Here is a 17540-nt window from a genome sequence, read left to right as displayed (position 1 = left end):
GAGAGGTTGCATAACAGCTAGTCCCTGTTTTGAGTGGGGAGCCGGGCTTGAGCTCGTTGGACACCTAGAGGGGCAGTTTGCCTTTGTGCTATTTGACAGATGCATAAAAATTGTATTTGCTATGCTCTCAAAGCAATCAACGAGATCCTGAAGGCAGCTAAAGTCCCCGCTCCCAGCAGAGAAATAACAGTTGTAGTCTATAAGGCTAAAGTACCAGCAGCAATGGCCGAGACCACATGAAAGGTGGCAGCCATCAATGAGATCTTGCAAGTAGCAAAGGTCCCCGCTCTCTGAGAGGTATCAGTCTAAGTTGGCTTCATAGTTGCAACAATGAGATCATTCTTGGGAAGCACCTTAGTCAATGCGAAAGCAAACCAAATTTCATAGTTCAAGCAGACACAAGAGATTAATAATGAGCCAATCATTCGCTACTAAAGAAATTGGGTTTGAATTTGAAATGGTTTTCGGCAGCTCCGTTTGCTCTTCGACATTTGTTCTTTTATTCCTTGACCCATCCTGAATTTCTGATGCACCGTACGATCTCACAGAGAAATAAGCATTTGTGTAATTATTATACGATGCTGCCCATTTATGCTATATGTAAGCACTTTAGTACTAAGTTACTTATTGGCTGATTGCCTACCGAGCTCGCCACTGTTGCTGTCTTAGTTACAACTGAACCATAAGCATGCGATGATGGAGTATGTAGACGTTAGATCGTATAAGCATGAACAAAGTGGTCTTAACACCTAAAATTGAATTTCAATTATGTTTTTTTGACTTGTGGCGAGGGTGGATCACACAGTGTGCCAGCTGTGACCTCATCTGCATGTATTACACTTGTATGAGCGTCTTGATATTAACTATTTGAATTCCCACACTTGTATGAACGTTATGAAATTAACTACATGAAGCATTCGAAACGCCATGACACTAACTATACGAAGCATTTTCCAATGGGCATGCGATGGAATGGTTTCCATGTGATCTTCGGTGCTCTTGGTTCCCTTGGGCACTGTAGAGTAATTTCATGGCGTAAGGAGGGGAATCTGAGTCTAATCCATTGCTGTAGAATGAAACTACTGTTGGATCCGTAGCAAAGTGAAAATTGTTGTAGAACAAAGGTCCATAGCAGAATGGAGGAACGCCTTCAAGGCTTACCAGGACACTGCAGAATAGGGCTTGCTTACCAGGACGCTGCAGAACAGGGCTCATGTTACAAATATTAGTGGCGTGGAGCGGAAGGAATTTAATGGGTGAGCATGATAACTTTTAGTCTATTGGATTAGTAAGTACATGCTAAATTAGGTAGGCTCCTCTCAGTAATAATGTTACCCTCTAGATATGAATACAAGGAACTCGAACTCTAGCATAAGGTCATGCAGGATGTGTTGAAATTTTTTCCAAACCTAGCGGCTGAAATTGCATGTGAATGATGCTGGAGCACCCTTGGCATTGCTGAAATCCTACACACCCAGATTCCTGGAATTGCTGACAACGTTCATGGCGATTGACTGCCAGAAAATATGTGAGTGGAAGTACGGTCTGATAGCATGGTTTGTTTCAGAGATTGGACTGGTATTTGCGTGAAGATTCCTCCCTTATTCATTTTGGCCCCGCCATGAGCTTGCCGCCACAGATACAGCTGGTTTTCAACAATGATAGAACATATATGTATGTTGATCTGAGAAAAAAGCAATAAAAAATGGTTTGGAAGGAAAGTGCAGTGGAGCATGGGGAATAAACAAGCATTAGTTGCAGTGTCATTATCGGATTGTCCATCTTTCAAATACAATTCATATAGATAATTATTTTGGTGGAAGGTAGTGATAGTATCTCTGATTAACCTACCAAATATGAGTCATTTGTTGTAAGATGGTACCCAGTGCATGTCGCCATTCACTGCAAACTCGAGGTATGCTCTCAATATCAATCATAGTATAGAACGGTGTTAATAAGAAAGCTTGGTGCACAATTATTCATTTTCTTTAGCCTGTGAATATTAATGGTGTGAAAAAATGGTGAAATGAGTCTCTTAAAAATCCCACTGCAATCTCATGGACGTTTGTAGAGGCTGGGAGGCTGCAGTGAACAACCCTCAGTTCTATCAAGACAGAAGAAAGCTTGGAAAAGCTTGGAAAGTGCGAGCGAAAGCGGCTGCCCAGTATCGAGATCATCTATGTAAGTTAATAGTATGTTGTGATGCAAAAATTCAAATTCAAGACTAGGATACAGAAATAGAGAAATTCATACCATTTTAACAATATCTGGATAATCTTTTCTATGGCTATTTCATGCACAAGTGCTTGCAGCTGAACACAATGTTGTTTAAATCAAAAGGCGGTGGCCAATTGGATCTGTTCCCATGCAGTTGGATCTGTTCCCGTGCTGTTTCCTGAGAAAAAGTCCCTTGCAACCTACCATGACCAGGAAGGTGAAGCAAAGGGAGGAAGGTGAAGCAACCGTGACCAGGAAGGTGAAGCAAAGGGAGGAAGGTGAAGCAACCGTGACCAGGAAGGTGAGGCAAAGGGAGATTTACAAGGTGTAAAACAAGGAAGACCACTGCGAGATCAGGTTCTCATACAAACAACAATTGTCCTCATGCAAACAACAATTGTCAATTGTCAAGCCTATCAGATTGGGTTCTCATGCAAACCACAATTTTGCAATTTTGACATGATAGACATTCTAGAGATACATGTTTGCCAATCCTATCAGATTGGGTTCTCATGCAAACCACAATTTTGCAATTTTGACATGATAGACATTCTAGAGATACATGTTCAGATTGGGTTCTCATGCAAACCACAATTTTGCAATTTTGACATGATAGACATTCTAGAGATACATGTTACTTGTTTCTAGAGATAGAGATACATGTTATTATAGACATTTAATGTCTATAAATTAATGTTAACATTAAACTAAAGTTCATACATTAAACTAAAGTTCATTCATATGAATATTCATATGACGTCTTCACTTATTATTCTAAGTTTTAAAACCTCGATTTGAGGACAAATAAGAGGATGATTCCATTGATTGGTTAAAAGGAAATATTTGATTTCGCTCTAAGTTTTAAAACCTCGATTTGAGGACAAATAAGACGATGATTCCATTGATTGGTTAAAAGGAAATATTTGATTTCGCTGATTGGTTAGAAGAAAAAACATTTCATTAATATAAAAAAAACCTTGGTTAAAAAGAAGAAAAAAATCATTGATTTCAGTGTCGCACTAATACATATTCGGAAAAGCGATTACTATAGTCCCTGCCAGCCCTTTGGGCAGGGACTAAATATTACTGTGAAAGTACTTAAAACTATTATCTAAAAGTTAAACGTTTAGCACTAAATGGCTTGGGAGTAATAAAAAAACCTCTAATTTTTGCTATAATATAATGGGTAAGGGGTAAAGTGGGTAAGGGGTAAAGTAAAAACGTAATAAAATGTGACATATCTTAAAACTATTATTTAAATAACTATTGTTTAAATATCTTTTATAGATTTGCTTCTCCTATTTATTTCCCAAGCTTCATTTTATCTTTATAAGAAACCATATTGGATGGTTTCAAAAGTTCAATATCATGGATTTAAAGATTAATTTCAAATCTAGTCTTTATATAACTAATTAAAATCTAATTAGAAAAATCATATATGATACTTTGATAGATGATGATAATAAATTAGAGTTACTTTATTCAAATATTTTGGACTCAATATTTATCACAAGCTCAATAGGAAATATAGCATTGAAAAAAGAATAAATAAATAGGAAATATAGCATTGAAAAAAGAATAAATAAAACACAGGTTGGACTCTCTTTATCGTCATTATTAATAAAAGACAGCACACTTAAAATATCTCATTAGGGGAACTTTGAGGTCTAAAATGAGTCTCCTAAGAAAAATGTACAACCAAAATAAACTTTATAAAACCAATAGGATCCAAGATGATTATGACAATCATGGGACGGTTCACAATTTCTGTAGTCAAAAAGTAAAAATATTAAAAAATAATCAAACTATTTTTTTTTCAATTCGTATTTTCAACTTATCTCCCTAAGGTTTTACTTAAATTTCAAGCGGGAGTACTCGTTGGATGCAAAATTTAATTCCGCACCCAAGGAGTACTCATGTTGCATACTTTCGATGGACATTGCTACACGAAAAATGAGAAATACATGAAAAATGTGATTGCAATCATGTTTTTCATGTATTTCTCATTTTTCGTGTAGCAGAGTCCATTGAAAGTATGCAACATGGGTACTCCTTGGATGAGGAATCAAATTATGCATCGAACGAGTGTTTCTACCCGTAATTTGAGTAAACCTATAGGGAGATAAGTTGAAAATACGAGTTGAAAAAAAATAGTTTTTTCTTTCTTTTTTTTTTCCCTCTAAAATTTGATGATGTAATCTAATCTTATTTTATTACTTCCACTATCTCATTTTTCATGTAGCAGAGTCCATCGAAAGTATGCAACATGGGTACTCGGATGAGGAATCAAATTATACATCGAACGAGTGTTTCTGCTCGTAATTTGAGCAAACCTATAGGGAGATAAATTGAAAATACGAGTTGAAAAAAATATTTTTTCTTTTTTTTCCTCTAAAATTTGATGATGTAATCTAATTTTATTTTATTATTTCCACTATTATTTTATAATTTCTTTAGGAAGTCCAGAAAAAAATTGAATTAAACTTGAAACCTTTAAATATAAAATATGATAATAAAATTCTTCATTCTTAAATAAATAAAAAATTTAAAATAAATTTTAAAATACATAAATTATGTGATAAAGTTAATATAATAATGATGAAATTATACCAATTTTAAATTTAAAAATATATTAATAGTTTAGATATTAATTTGTATCTAAGGAAATATTAATTAACACTAAAAATTAAATGAAATATTTTATTAGTTTAATAGGTTTGAAAATATTTGCAATTTCAATTCATTAAGTTTTAAATTTTATTCTCAAATATAATAGTATATTAACTTATTTATTAAATTACAATTTAAAATAGTTTTTACACAACTTATTAATTAAAAAATAAAATATTTAATACATATTTCAATTTTACATCAAATTATTTATAACCATTTTAAATAATTTGCAAATAACTACATGGAAAAAAAAATATGTGAAATCTCTTAAAAATAAAATTGATTATTAATATGTAAAAATAAAAAACAATAAAATTTATAAATACAAAATTAAATACAACATAGTTTAGTTTTCTCAACACATAATTATATACAACCGTTTTAAACAATTTCAAAACAAGATTTATAAATACAAAATTAAATACAACAGAGTTTAGTGTTCTCAACACATACTTATATACAACCGTTTTAAACAATTTCAAAACAAGTGTATATCTAATATATCTAAAAACAGATATATAGAATCTCTTTAAAAATAAAAATAATAAAACATTAAGATAAATTTAAGAATACAACGTTAAATTTTAAAAATAAAAATAATAAAAAATCATAAAACAAATTTAGATTATTAAATTTTAAAAATAAAAATAATCAAACATCAGGAAGACAAATTTAAGATTATTAAATTTTAAAAATAAAAATAATAAAACATGATGAAGACAAATTTAAGATTATTAAATTTTAAAAATAAAAATAATAAAACATCATGAAGACAAATTTAAGATTATTAAATTTTAAAAATAAAAATAATAAAACATCCTGAAGACAAATTTAAGAATACAATATTTATGGAAACAATAAAAAGCTCTTGATATTGGAATTATACAAAGCATCATAACTCCATGGAAACAATCTATATAGCTATGCATTACGATGAAGATGAATAGCTGTAAAACTAGCAATTGTCCCAAAAGGTACAAAGAGAGGCCGATAGAATTATTAAATTGGAATTGTTGAATATTTCTAGAAGAGTTAATTGGTTTGTGGAAAACCTTGTTTTCTTGGACTGGATCATCGTGCAATTACTTTTCTTTAGATGTTTTGTTTATATCTATATTACAAGGAACACATTGAATGTCTTATTTTATTTCTGCTATCCTTACTAATATCCTTTCCGTGCTTTTTCTTGATCAATTTGATGAAATATTCCATTATCCTTTGGTCAAAGTCCTCACCTACATATTAGTGTACATCCCGGTAAGTTCAAAGCTCGAAAGCCAACCAAAAAAGTCAATGATAACCACTGTGCACATATTCAAATTCAAATTCGTAATGTAAAACTGCCAGACAGAGTTCAGACAGATTACCTCCAAAATGGGTATCACCGTTTGTAGCCAAAACCTCAAAAACTCTGAACACTGAAATCAAACGTGCCACCGCCAAGATCAGAAACAACAATATTTTTCTCTCCACCCTTCTTGTCCAAGCCATAAGCTATTGCTGCAACTGTGGCTTTGTTGATAATACGAGCTACATTCAAGCCAACAATTGGTTTCTACAAACTTAGAAGCCCTCCTACCTCTCTATTTGCCCTAATTTCCATTATCTTAGCCGTCTCCCCTAATTACATCTGTCCCTATTTCTAGAAGCTATTTCCACCTAATCCTAACAAATTTGCTACATCTGTCCCTTAAGGACACCCTCGCATAACTTCCTAACTAACCAGATTCCCTAAATCAAAATATCACAAAGAGAAGAGGACTTCTGCTCTAAGTGGAGGAAAAAATATCTAATATGATGCTCGTGCATAAAAAATGCAGGTTACAATAAGGATGAGCCAATTGTAAATAAATGGCTTTACAATGAGATCTTATCTGACAAGAAAATACATCAATTTAGCGACCATCAACATAAGGTCACTAATGGTACAATTAGCCCATCATCTAAGGATTAAAGCATCGAGCGAAGATCTTATGGTTTAGGAAGAGAGATCGAAAGGTTATTCATTATCGGTTGTTGCATGAAGAAGAGCATTTGATGTGTGGGACCAATACTCTGTCACCAGCCTTCTGAATAACGATCCTTCTCTCTCCATCAGTTTCAATGGATGATCACACTTCACCATCTCACCTGCATGAATTCAAGATCATAATAGTTCAAATTAGATACAGGTGAATAGATCTACTTTCAGTACCGTCCATTTCCTCGATTACAACAAATTCAGATGAAACCAATCCATGCATACAACACAAAGATAAGATAGAATGATAGGGCCTTACCATCACTGATGGCAACAACCATGTCACTGTCTATAACAGTAGGTATCCTGTGTGCAACAGTAATTACAGTGCAACCTGCAAATTCCTTTCTAATTATTGTTTGGAGAATGGCATATGTAGCATCGTCTATTGATGTTGTTGCTTCATCTAGAACAAGGATTCGACTTTTCCTTAGCAATGCACGTCCCAAACAAAACAATTGTCTTTGCCCAACACTCCAATTCTCTCCATCACTCCCCACTGCATTTTATTGATCTTTTAGAGCCACAAAAAACTTCCAAATCTAACAGCCAAATTCATGGCCATGTCAAAGAATTTTATTGCATTCAAAAATATATATTTACTACAAAAATCACCTGGTGCATCTAAGCCATCCACCTTCCCTCTTACAATGTCTCCAAGTTGACACTTGTTCAGAACCTTAATCAAAGCAGAAAATAAATTCATGGCATTATTTATTTTTTCATTCTACATATGATAAACTCAGTTAGAGATTATGTTGAATAGAATTTACATACTTCCCAAATTGTTAACTCTGAGTGCTCAGATAATGGATCTAGGTTGAAGCGAATAGTTCCATGAAAAAGAGTTGGCTCTTGAGGAATAATCCCAAGGCGTGACCGCAAATCATGAAGCCCAATAGAGGTAATATCCAAACCATCTATGGATTCTACCCCCTGCAGGTTCAACTAATCGAAAAATAGCACTAATGAGAGTGGTTTTCCCACTTCCCGTTCGGCCAACAATCCCAATCTTTTGCCCTCCTTCAAATGCACATGTAATGCGCCGTAAAACAAGGGGACTGTTGGATCTATATCTAATCTGCACACGTATCAAATATATTTGATTGAAAACATCATTAACCATTCAAATTTATAATTTGAACAGTCATCTTTTTAGAAAACACAACTCAGATACCTTCAAGTCATGTAACTCCACCTTCCCATGCGAAGGCCAATTATCTGGTGGTCTGTGATCTTCTATAACGGCTGGTGCCTCACTAGGAATGTGCATATACTGTTTGATGCGTTCTACAGAAACAATGTAGTTTGCAAGTGTACATTGGTTTTGAATACTTTTAACCAACGATATGTTCAATGATAGACCATAAGATAGGGCCATCCCAACGAAACCTGCACCAGTTCAATTTGTTAGGCATGATTAACTTATATATAAAAGTGTCCAGTAACAGCAGAAATCTCACACAGTTGACATTTAGTTTCATTGTTCAACTTCATACCAGGATTGAAGCTGCCCTTTGGGAGTAGAACCATAGCAAGAGCAGAGGAGCAAATAACAGTTGCATTTAACATCTCTAGACGCTGGATCAACCATTCATTTGCTGAGAAACCGTAGAAAAAGGGGCTCGAATTTTTGTCAATAAGGTCTAAGTTCTTCTTGAAGAACTGATCCTCAACCCTGAAAGCCCTAATGGTCATTGTTCCTGCTATGGACTCGCCAAAATGATTTGCAATAGGTGATTTCGTTGTACCATTCAGTCTCATCAATTTTTTAGCAGAAGAAAAATAGTATTTCTGATTAAAATGAACAAACAAAAAATCAGTTATAATTTCTCTCACAATATTGGCAGTCAAGTAAAGAGTCTTCTCAAGAAACTTGTGTGAATTAGCGGTTTACCTGGAGTCGAAAGGCCAAATAAATCAATGGAATGGCTGCAAACAAAACTTGCCATGTCACAACAGCCACAACTCCAAGACTGTTGTAAGCAATCATGGTAGATGACATGCACATGACAAAGCTGAAAGGAATGTCTACGTCAAGAATGCTGAAATCTGAAGAAACCTGGAAAAGGAGGTCGACAAGATAAATGTCAGTAGCTTTCTACCCTCATGTATGTTAAATTTCACTTTTTGTCAAAGACTTAATTACGTAAAGAATGAAGCCTATCGTAATTACGTAAACAACTTACTCTGCTGAGAACTCTTCCCAATGGAGTTGCATCAAAGAATGCCATCAGGTCAATGTTCTAAGTTTCCCATCAAAGGTGATGGTAGATGAGGCTTGGTAGATGAAGCTTAGTGCTTGCCAAAAAGCTGCCAAAAGAGAACAGCAACAACAACTGTCAAAGAAAAAGCAGTAAAAATATCTTGGAGAGTGACAAAAGAATTGGAAAAAACAGAAATGCATATCTTCGAGAGTGATAAAAGAATTGGAAAAAACAGTAATGCAACTCAAAGGGCCAGATTCAATGCACAGCAGAACTGGAGGTGAAAAGAAGGCAACTCAAATATTTGGAAAACGCAGTCAACTTCAAATCAACGGTTGAAACTGTCAAACTTGATCAAACGGTTCAGGTTAAAAGTGTTGACAATTATTGATGCATAGGAAGGCCTATTCGGCCTAACTAGATGTATCTACACTTCTAATGGAAGATAAACAATTATCCTATTCATCTACACTATGTTTCCCGCTCATAGCTGTGGCAATGGCATTTATAGCCAGAGGCATACCTTTGCACTCATTCACAATTATCCTGGCACGCTCTTCTATGTCCACAGAAACTTGCTCGTCTTTGAAAACCACTCTACGAAAAAACATCCAACCATCCTCTTCAAAGAGGCATTGAGCATCTCTGATCTCTAAACCTACAAATTTAGAGTCTGTTGCATCCTCTTTATACAACGGTTTTGTCGAAAGAAACTGCAGAGAAGTAATTGACAATGACAAGTTGCCTTGAAAGCCATGATAGAGGTGATTAAAAAATGCGTTCATCATGCTTCTGTAACTATTTGTTTGCACTTGAAATTTGGCCTTGTTTGATTTCTAATGGTGATTAGAAGATGAGACCTGACCTCCTTTCTTCATGCCAGTGATGTTCGCAGCTCTTTTCTCTTCGCTCTCATCCATGGCTATCTGTTATTGCGCTGCACAAAGTTGTGTCACCTCTGCCCAGAAAGGGGAAGCATCAAGGAAATGGGCGGGCTGCATGGGGTTTTCAGGTTTACAGTTTAGGCGGTTGACAATTGAAGTAGTTGTCGGTTGTGGGATCTAAGAGCCCAAATCATCTAACAATCAATCAAACGATGCAAAAGGGTACAAAGTGGCACCCTAAGGGAGTTCTTCTCGGAGGACGCCTTACAACGCAGTTTTTTTTTTTGGTAAGATGGACTTGGACATCTGTCAACTTGTTTAGCTCTTATTTTCATTTTTTTTCATTCACTAATATTTTTTGTACTTTTGAGCAAAAACATCTTGATATTCATGGAGTAAGTCGACTATTTCAATTGAACATTTGTTCAACAAATAATTACCTAGTTGTTTCATTTTGTCCACATATTTAATTTGGAGGTTTAGATACACCTAGTCTTCTTTATCCTTCTATAATTTGAATATAAGTAAGATAAAAGTGATTTTTTTAATTTTCATTGTTTACTAGATATTTGTAATATTTTTCTGACTTGTTGGCTCACTTTAGGGTGAGCTCTCTTTTTTCTAAAATAAAATTGGTATGTACCAAGAAAACTTGTTTTCTATATCTATTTGATTAGTAGTTTGTTTGTCACAAGATACTAAATTACATGTCCAAGTTGACCCTATGTCAACTTTGCATTTGCTTCATTTTTATATTTCTTGAGGATTGTTCTTTCTAAAAAAAAAATGTTATACCACCCAGAATATTTTTACCTCACTAGATACAAACTTAAAGTCATTAATATATTTATTCTTATTGTCACACCAAAATAATGTGTTTCCCCTTGATTTTTCTATTTTATACCATTTATATGGCATATCATATAGAGTATTTGGGAACATATGAGGCCTGACACATTCATCCCTATACCCAATCCTTCACCATTCATTTTTACATTGCTAAATGTGGATCACTGGGTCACAACCAAGTTTAAAAATTTGGATATCAACCTAAGCATAAAATCTTGTGGCCACTAATTACTGCACAAAGTTTGTAAATTTTATTGTCCATGTTTGCAACCGTCGAGCATGTTCCTCCCACTTTCTAGTGTAACCAATGAAGGATTGAACTAAGTTTTTCATTCAACCATTTTCAACAAATTATTTAGACACTTTCTTGTCATGGGTTTATGGTGAACTACATTCTTTGAATCACTATGGAGTAACTTGGGCTATCTTTAAGTCTGCTAGTAGAAGTATCCAAGTTTCTCTTATTTTCTTTTCATAAACTAATATAGATTGGATCATATATTGTTTTACATCCATATGGATACTTTCAAATTGGGAAAAATGGAGGATATAGTGCACAAGACCATTTTTACCAATAGGATTTAGTTTGGTAAATTAGGGTATGAAACCTTTTGGGAGCATTTTTGAGACATCAAATGACATTTTTTAGGGGTAAAATAGTCACTTTAGAGACATCAATTAGAGACCTTTCCAACACTGTAAGAATCGCCTCAATCAGAGTCTGTATGCAAAAGTTATGTCACTCAAAAGTTGACCTTCCTGATCTCACCACCATATTTCAAGAGGATGCCACATCGACCCCTATAACTCATAGAAAAGGGGCTAGTGTAACACCCTTATTTGACCCCTGTGTTGTAAATGTCATGCACATGTAAAATTAGGTTGGTGAGGTGAAATATGTATATATTAATTAGGATGTTGTACTAAGGTTTATTTTTGGACCCTGCATGCTTGTGTGAATATGCGATATATGTTTTGGGGCTAGCATGCTCATGGTTATATGGATTTATAGGTTGTGAGGCGGATGATCTTGATAATGTAAATATGATGTAAATATATGCAAATTAATAATAAAAATGGCTAGTTGCAGACCAAACCACAAAAAATGATTATGGGGGTTCGAGACTCCATGGGAATGGCAACAAATTTGAGATGATTTATTATTCATGGGAAAATTGACTAAAAGTCTCAAGTGACTTTACATGATGCCAAATGGAAAAGAGAATGCATGTATATAAAAAGAAGAATGTTTTACCAATAAAGGGGGTTACTCATGGATTTAGTCTATGGAATGGACAAAGAATGGGGGGTTCAGGCATGGATCTTGAATTTGGTTACTTACAAGTCAGCTAGGGGTTGACATTCGGTTTTGGCACTTGAGGGTAACTGGAGTCTCGAAGAGAAGCATGAGATCCTAGAACCATGAAGTTGAGACTATCCTTGGCCGATGATAAGACACCCTAGAAGTGGTGGCATAGCCAAGGGATCGCTAGGTGTGGAGAAGGGGTGCACCACTTGGGTGCAAGCTAATGTGGGCATGAGCTTATGGGTTGGAGGCTGAGGCTGTTGGGGTTGGTACCTTGGCCAATGTTGGTTATGTATGCATATGTTTTGATCTAACTGTTTCCCATGGAGTCAATGCCCCAACTCAGGGGTGACCCGGGGTTGAAAGGTTATGAATTGTGTGGTCTATGGATGGGTGGAACATTGAAGGTATACAATAAGTTGGAATTCTTTATCAGATAAGTGTTTGTGTGTTGTTTATCATATCCTTGTATCATCTCATGTAAACCCTCTATTGGGTTTGTTTTATTTTATTATGTTGTGCATAAATTAAATCTACAGTGTGAATATTATTGCTAAATATTGCATTATTAATGCATTGCATTCTATTGGAGATATAATTCAGGGGGTTAATACCTGATACAGGTTTAGGCCAAGGCAATACTGGAATAATTGATTTAAGAATAAAAACATGTATAATTAATTGGTCACTAAGGGCCACTTGCTGCAATTGCACCTAGTTGATAGTGGAACTTGGCTAGTCGTGAGTTGGTGTGGTTATGGGGAAACTGACAGTGAGATAGAGATTATGTAATTTGGATAAATTTTTGTAAAATTGGTTTTTAGTCCAAGCGAGATGCCCAACAAGAGGCTTGTGTTGTTACAGGGTGGTATCAGATCTTAGGTTTTAGAACTAGGCTTTCTTGGGTCAAAGATGAACATAAGAAAAAAAATTATAGGTTACTCACCAATTGATTGATGAAATTCACAGTGGTGGAAATGGTAGAAATTCCCCCAAAATTTGAGAGCAGGTGCCACAAAAGGGCACCTAACAGAGCTTAAGTGGTTATTATAGGTTAGAAATTGGAGGTTATTGGATGAAATTTATCCCTAGAGGGATAACTTCATGTAAATGTGACATGTGGCAGATTCTTATAGGCTAGAGTGGACAACAAGCAAAAAAATTAAATGTCGGGCTTGTTCTTTAGAGACTCGACTGCAGTTGGTGCTAATAAGAGATGGCGAGAAATGGTAGTAACTATGCAACTCCTAATGATAATGACTGCACAACCATTGGTGGTAGTGACTGCGCAGTTCATAGAAACAGTGTCTGTGCAACCCTTGTCATTTAAATCAAAATTTATAAAAGGATATACCAAAAAAACCTAGTAAATTGAAGATTTACAAAAAAAAACTAGTAAATCAATATTAAATTATTTAAACTAAAATAAATATTATCTAATTCATTTTATTATTATAATTAATTTTCAATTTTCAATTATTAAAATCGATTTTTAAATAATGTAATAAATGTTGATTTTCCTTTCATACTAATTTATTAATATTATATTATCTAATGTATTTTAACATTTTAAAATGAGATTTTTAATAACTCGCATATATTCAATCAATTAATTTAGTTTCAAATATTTTAATTATAATGACATAATCTCACCTAAACACTTTTACACCTAACACACTTCATCTATATCATAAGAGATCTTCTGCATGTGTTCAACTTTCATATATGCGCATATACAAAAGTTGTGCATATACGAAATATATAAACATATACGAAGTATGCGCCACTTCTGTATATGTGCATATATGCAAGTTGTACATATGTGATAGATGCACATACATAGAAGATGCACATATACAGAAGATATGTGCATATAAGGAAGCTACGCTTATATGAAAGTTGTGCATATACATAATTCACATAGCTTCTATATATGCACATATTTTGTATCATATATCTCCTGTATATGCATAACTTCCATTTATGCCCATATACAGAAGTTACACATATAAGGAAGATATGCACATATATGGAGACTGCGTATATACAGAGGTTAAAATTGTGCACAATTTTTGTATATGTACATATATGGAAGTTGCACATATACGAAGATTGCACATATACAGAAGTTGCACATATCTTCCGTATATGCACAACTTCTGTATATGTGCATATCTTTTGTATATGCACATATACAAAAGTTGTGTGCAAATTTTGTAATATGCATATACAACAGTCTCTAGATATGTACAATTTCTTTATATGTGCATGTCTTCTATATATGTGCATATCTTCTATATATGTGCATCTTCTAGATGCATACACAAAAGTTGTGCATATATGGAAGACATGCGCATACATGAAAGATGTACATATACGAAAGTCACAACTTCTATATATGCACATTTTCTGTATCACATATCTTCTGTATATGCACAACTTCCACATATGCACATATTTTTCATATATGCACAACTTTCGTATATATGCATATACAGAGTTGCGCATATATGGAAGATATGTGCATATACATAAGTTGATTATATACGGAGGCTATGCATATACAAAAATTGAAGTTGTGCACAACCTTTGTATATGCGTAGCTTTCGTATTTGCACATATATGAAAGTTGTGCATATACAGTAGATGCACATATACAGAAGCTGCGCATATACATAATTTGTGTACAACATCAGCCACTGTATATGCGCATATCCATTTGCGCATTTATGGAAGTCGTGCCTATACAGAGGTTGAAGTTATGTCCAACTTTTGTGTATGTGTATATCTTCCGTATATGCACAATTTTCGTACATACGCAACTTTTGTATATGCACATATCTTCTGTATACATGCAACTTCCATATATATGCATATCTTCCATATATGAACAACTTCTGTGTATGCACATATAAGGAAGTTGCGCATATATAAAAATAATGTACAAGTTCTGTAATATGCATATACGACAACCTCCATATATGCACAACTTATGTATATGTGCACATCTTCTGTATATGCTTAACTTTCGTATATGTGCATATCTTCCGTATATACACATCTACTATATGTGCAACTTCCCTATATATGCATATACGAAAGATATACATATATACAGATGATATCTACATATACAAAATATGTGCATATATGAAAGTCACACAATTTATATATATGTGCATATTTTGTATCGGAGGATATGTGCATATACGTAGCTTCTGTATATGTGCATATCTTTCCTATGTGTGCAACTTCAGTATATACACATGGAAATTGCGTAGCTACAAAATATATATGCACATATACAAATGTTGTGTATATATGGAGGTTGAAGTTGTGCATAGGTATGTGCATATACGAAATATATGTTCATGTATAGAAAATATGTGCATATATGGAAGTTGTGCATACATAATAGATATGTGCATATACGAAATATATGTGCATGTATAGACAATATGTGCATATATGGAAGTTGTGCATATATAAAAGATATGTGCATATACGAAAGTTGCACATATATAAAAGATATGTATTGTATACAGAAGTTATGTATATAAAGAAGTTGCACATATATGAAAGTTGTGCATATATAGAATATGTGCATATATAGAAAATATGTGCATATACAAAAGATATGTATATACGAAAGTCACACAAATTTTATATATGTACATCTATATCGCATATTTTTTTATATGTGCACAAGTTTTGTACATGTGCATATATTTTGTATATGTGTAACTTCCATATATGCACATATACAGAAGTTGCGTATACAGAAGTTGCGCATACACAAAAATTGCGCATATATGGAATATATGTGCATATACGAAAGATATATCCTTTGGATCACTCCAAGGTGATAAAATTTGATGTAATATACTCTTTCTTTAAAAACTTCTCAAGCTGCATATGTAATTCTTTAAGCTCTAGTGTGCTCATCCCATATGGTATTTTAGATACGGGAGAAACTATATATACCGAATCTATTGAAAAATATATATCGCTTTTGGGTGGTAACTATGGAATATCAATAAATGCATCTCCAAATTCTTTGAGTACTGGATGGTCCTCCGGACTTGATTGTTGATCCCCACTTGTTTCCTCCAAGTGAGCTACAAAAAATATGACACCAATTTCTGAAATTCCTCTTCAAATTCTTGGATGATATCTTCCCTAATGGATATCGATCTTCGAATTCTCTGCACATGCCTCTTTTTCCCCTCATCAAGAAAAATAAATGATTTATTATTGCAGTCTAATATCGCATGATGCCTCTCTTACCAGTCCATACCAATTAGGAAATCATATGAGCCCAACAATATTGCATTTAAATCTACATTTATATCTAGCCTATTCATGTTAATGAGACATTCTTTTACTAGCTCTATTAGTTTTCTTTTTTCCCTTGTAACCAACTAAACTAACCATTCCATGTGATGTTTGGTTTTCTTTAAATTAAAATTTTCAACCAACTTGGGATAGTATAACTATGACTAGCTCTAGATTCAATTAAGCTGGCAATAGGATTATTTTGTAGCTTACCTTATATGTCAATAATGTGTGTCTGATGCTCAACCTACCGATTATTAAGTTCTCATATTTCCTTCTCTATGAGGACAATCCTATACTTATGCTCTTCTTAATAGACCCAACATTTAATAGGTTGAAACCTTAGTTTCTTGTTCAAGAAATCACCCCCTCTTGGTTCACTAAGAGCTGGTGGTGTTTGTTGATTTACCTGATAATTATTTTTGAGGAGTAAGGTTTTAAACCCCCTCTTCCGTTTCTCCTTTGTATCTCTTTTCTCACTATCCTAGGTCCTTTGGAGGACTGATTTATTTTTATTTTGCTCATACAACTACTTTGCCTTTCTCATGGCCTCATCCAATGTCCTGGGCTCATCAAATTTAAGTTTGTCACCATAGAAAGATGGCAACCCACTGACATATCTTTGTATTATCACATTTTTATCCCTAATATAATTCACATACCTTAGTAATTTAGTGAAATTTCGACCATATCCTTCCATAGTTATATTTCCTAACTTGAGCTCAAAAAATTCCTGCATTTTCCTCTCCTAATAATTTCTCAAATAAATATTTCCTCTCGAAGTACTTCTTCAACTACCTCCATGAGATTTTTCTCTCATCTAGATGCTTCACTTCTTTAATTTGTTTCCACCATATATTTTCCTTTCCTTTCAAATGATATATGGAAATTCTAGACTTCAAATTGGTGGAATAATTATACAACTGTAGGTACTTCCTCATTTCCATTAACCAAGCCTAAACCTCCTCGCCTTTCTTATGCTCCCCATTAAAGGTGGGATGTTTAAGTTTCTTTAATTCTTACAAATTATCATGGTTAAACTTTCTCCT

General features: G+C 34.0%; 1 protein-coding gene and 1 pseudogene across 1 annotated transcript; both read right to left on the bottom strand.

Moving 5' to 3' along the window:
* Positions 1-6889: 6889 nt before the first annotated feature.
* LOC149222460 (ABC transporter C family member 10 pseudogene) lies at positions 6890-7662 on the bottom strand (annotated as a pseudogene).
* LOC149222459 (ABC transporter C family member 10-like) lies at positions 7422-9144 on the bottom strand. The gene is made up of 5 exons (XM_089387604.1): positions 9100-9144; positions 8808-8972; positions 8410-8704; positions 8088-8302; positions 7422-7991 (listed from the first exon to the last, which is right to left on the bottom strand). Exons 1-5 carry the CDS (start codon positions 9142-9144, stop codon positions 7797-7799), a joined length of 915 nt encoding a protein of 304 aa, XP_089243730.1. The 3' UTR covers positions 7422-7796.
* Positions 9145-17540: the final 8396 nt, after the last annotated feature.

The sequence above is a fragment of the Pinus tabuliformis genome, chromosome Q (assembly GCF_031772625.1).
Source record: "Pinus tabuliformis cultivar Carrire ecotype Pingquan chromosome Q, CPIR1, whole genome shotgun sequence".
NCBI classification, from domain to species: Eukaryota; Viridiplantae; Streptophyta; class Pinopsida; order Pinales; family Pinaceae; genus Pinus; species Pinus tabuliformis.
Note: the sequence above shows the minus strand (reverse complement) of the source record. Positions and strands in the feature narration are given on the sequence as shown.

Excerpts from the sequence above, each read along its gene's own strand:
- LOC149222459 (XM_089387604.1), bottom strand. The coding sequence starts at position 9,144 with ATGGCATTCTTTGATGCAACTCCATTGGGAAGAGTTCTCAGCAGA. Across the intron at positions 8,705-8,807 it reads ATTTGGCCTTTCGACTCCAG|AAATACTATTTTTCTTCTGC; the intron begins GTAAACCGCTAA and ends CATTTTAATCAG. Across the intron at positions 8,303-8,409 it reads AAAGGGCAGCTTCAATCCTG|GTTTCGTTGGGATGGCCCTA; the intron begins GTATGAAGTTGA and ends GAACTGGTGCAG.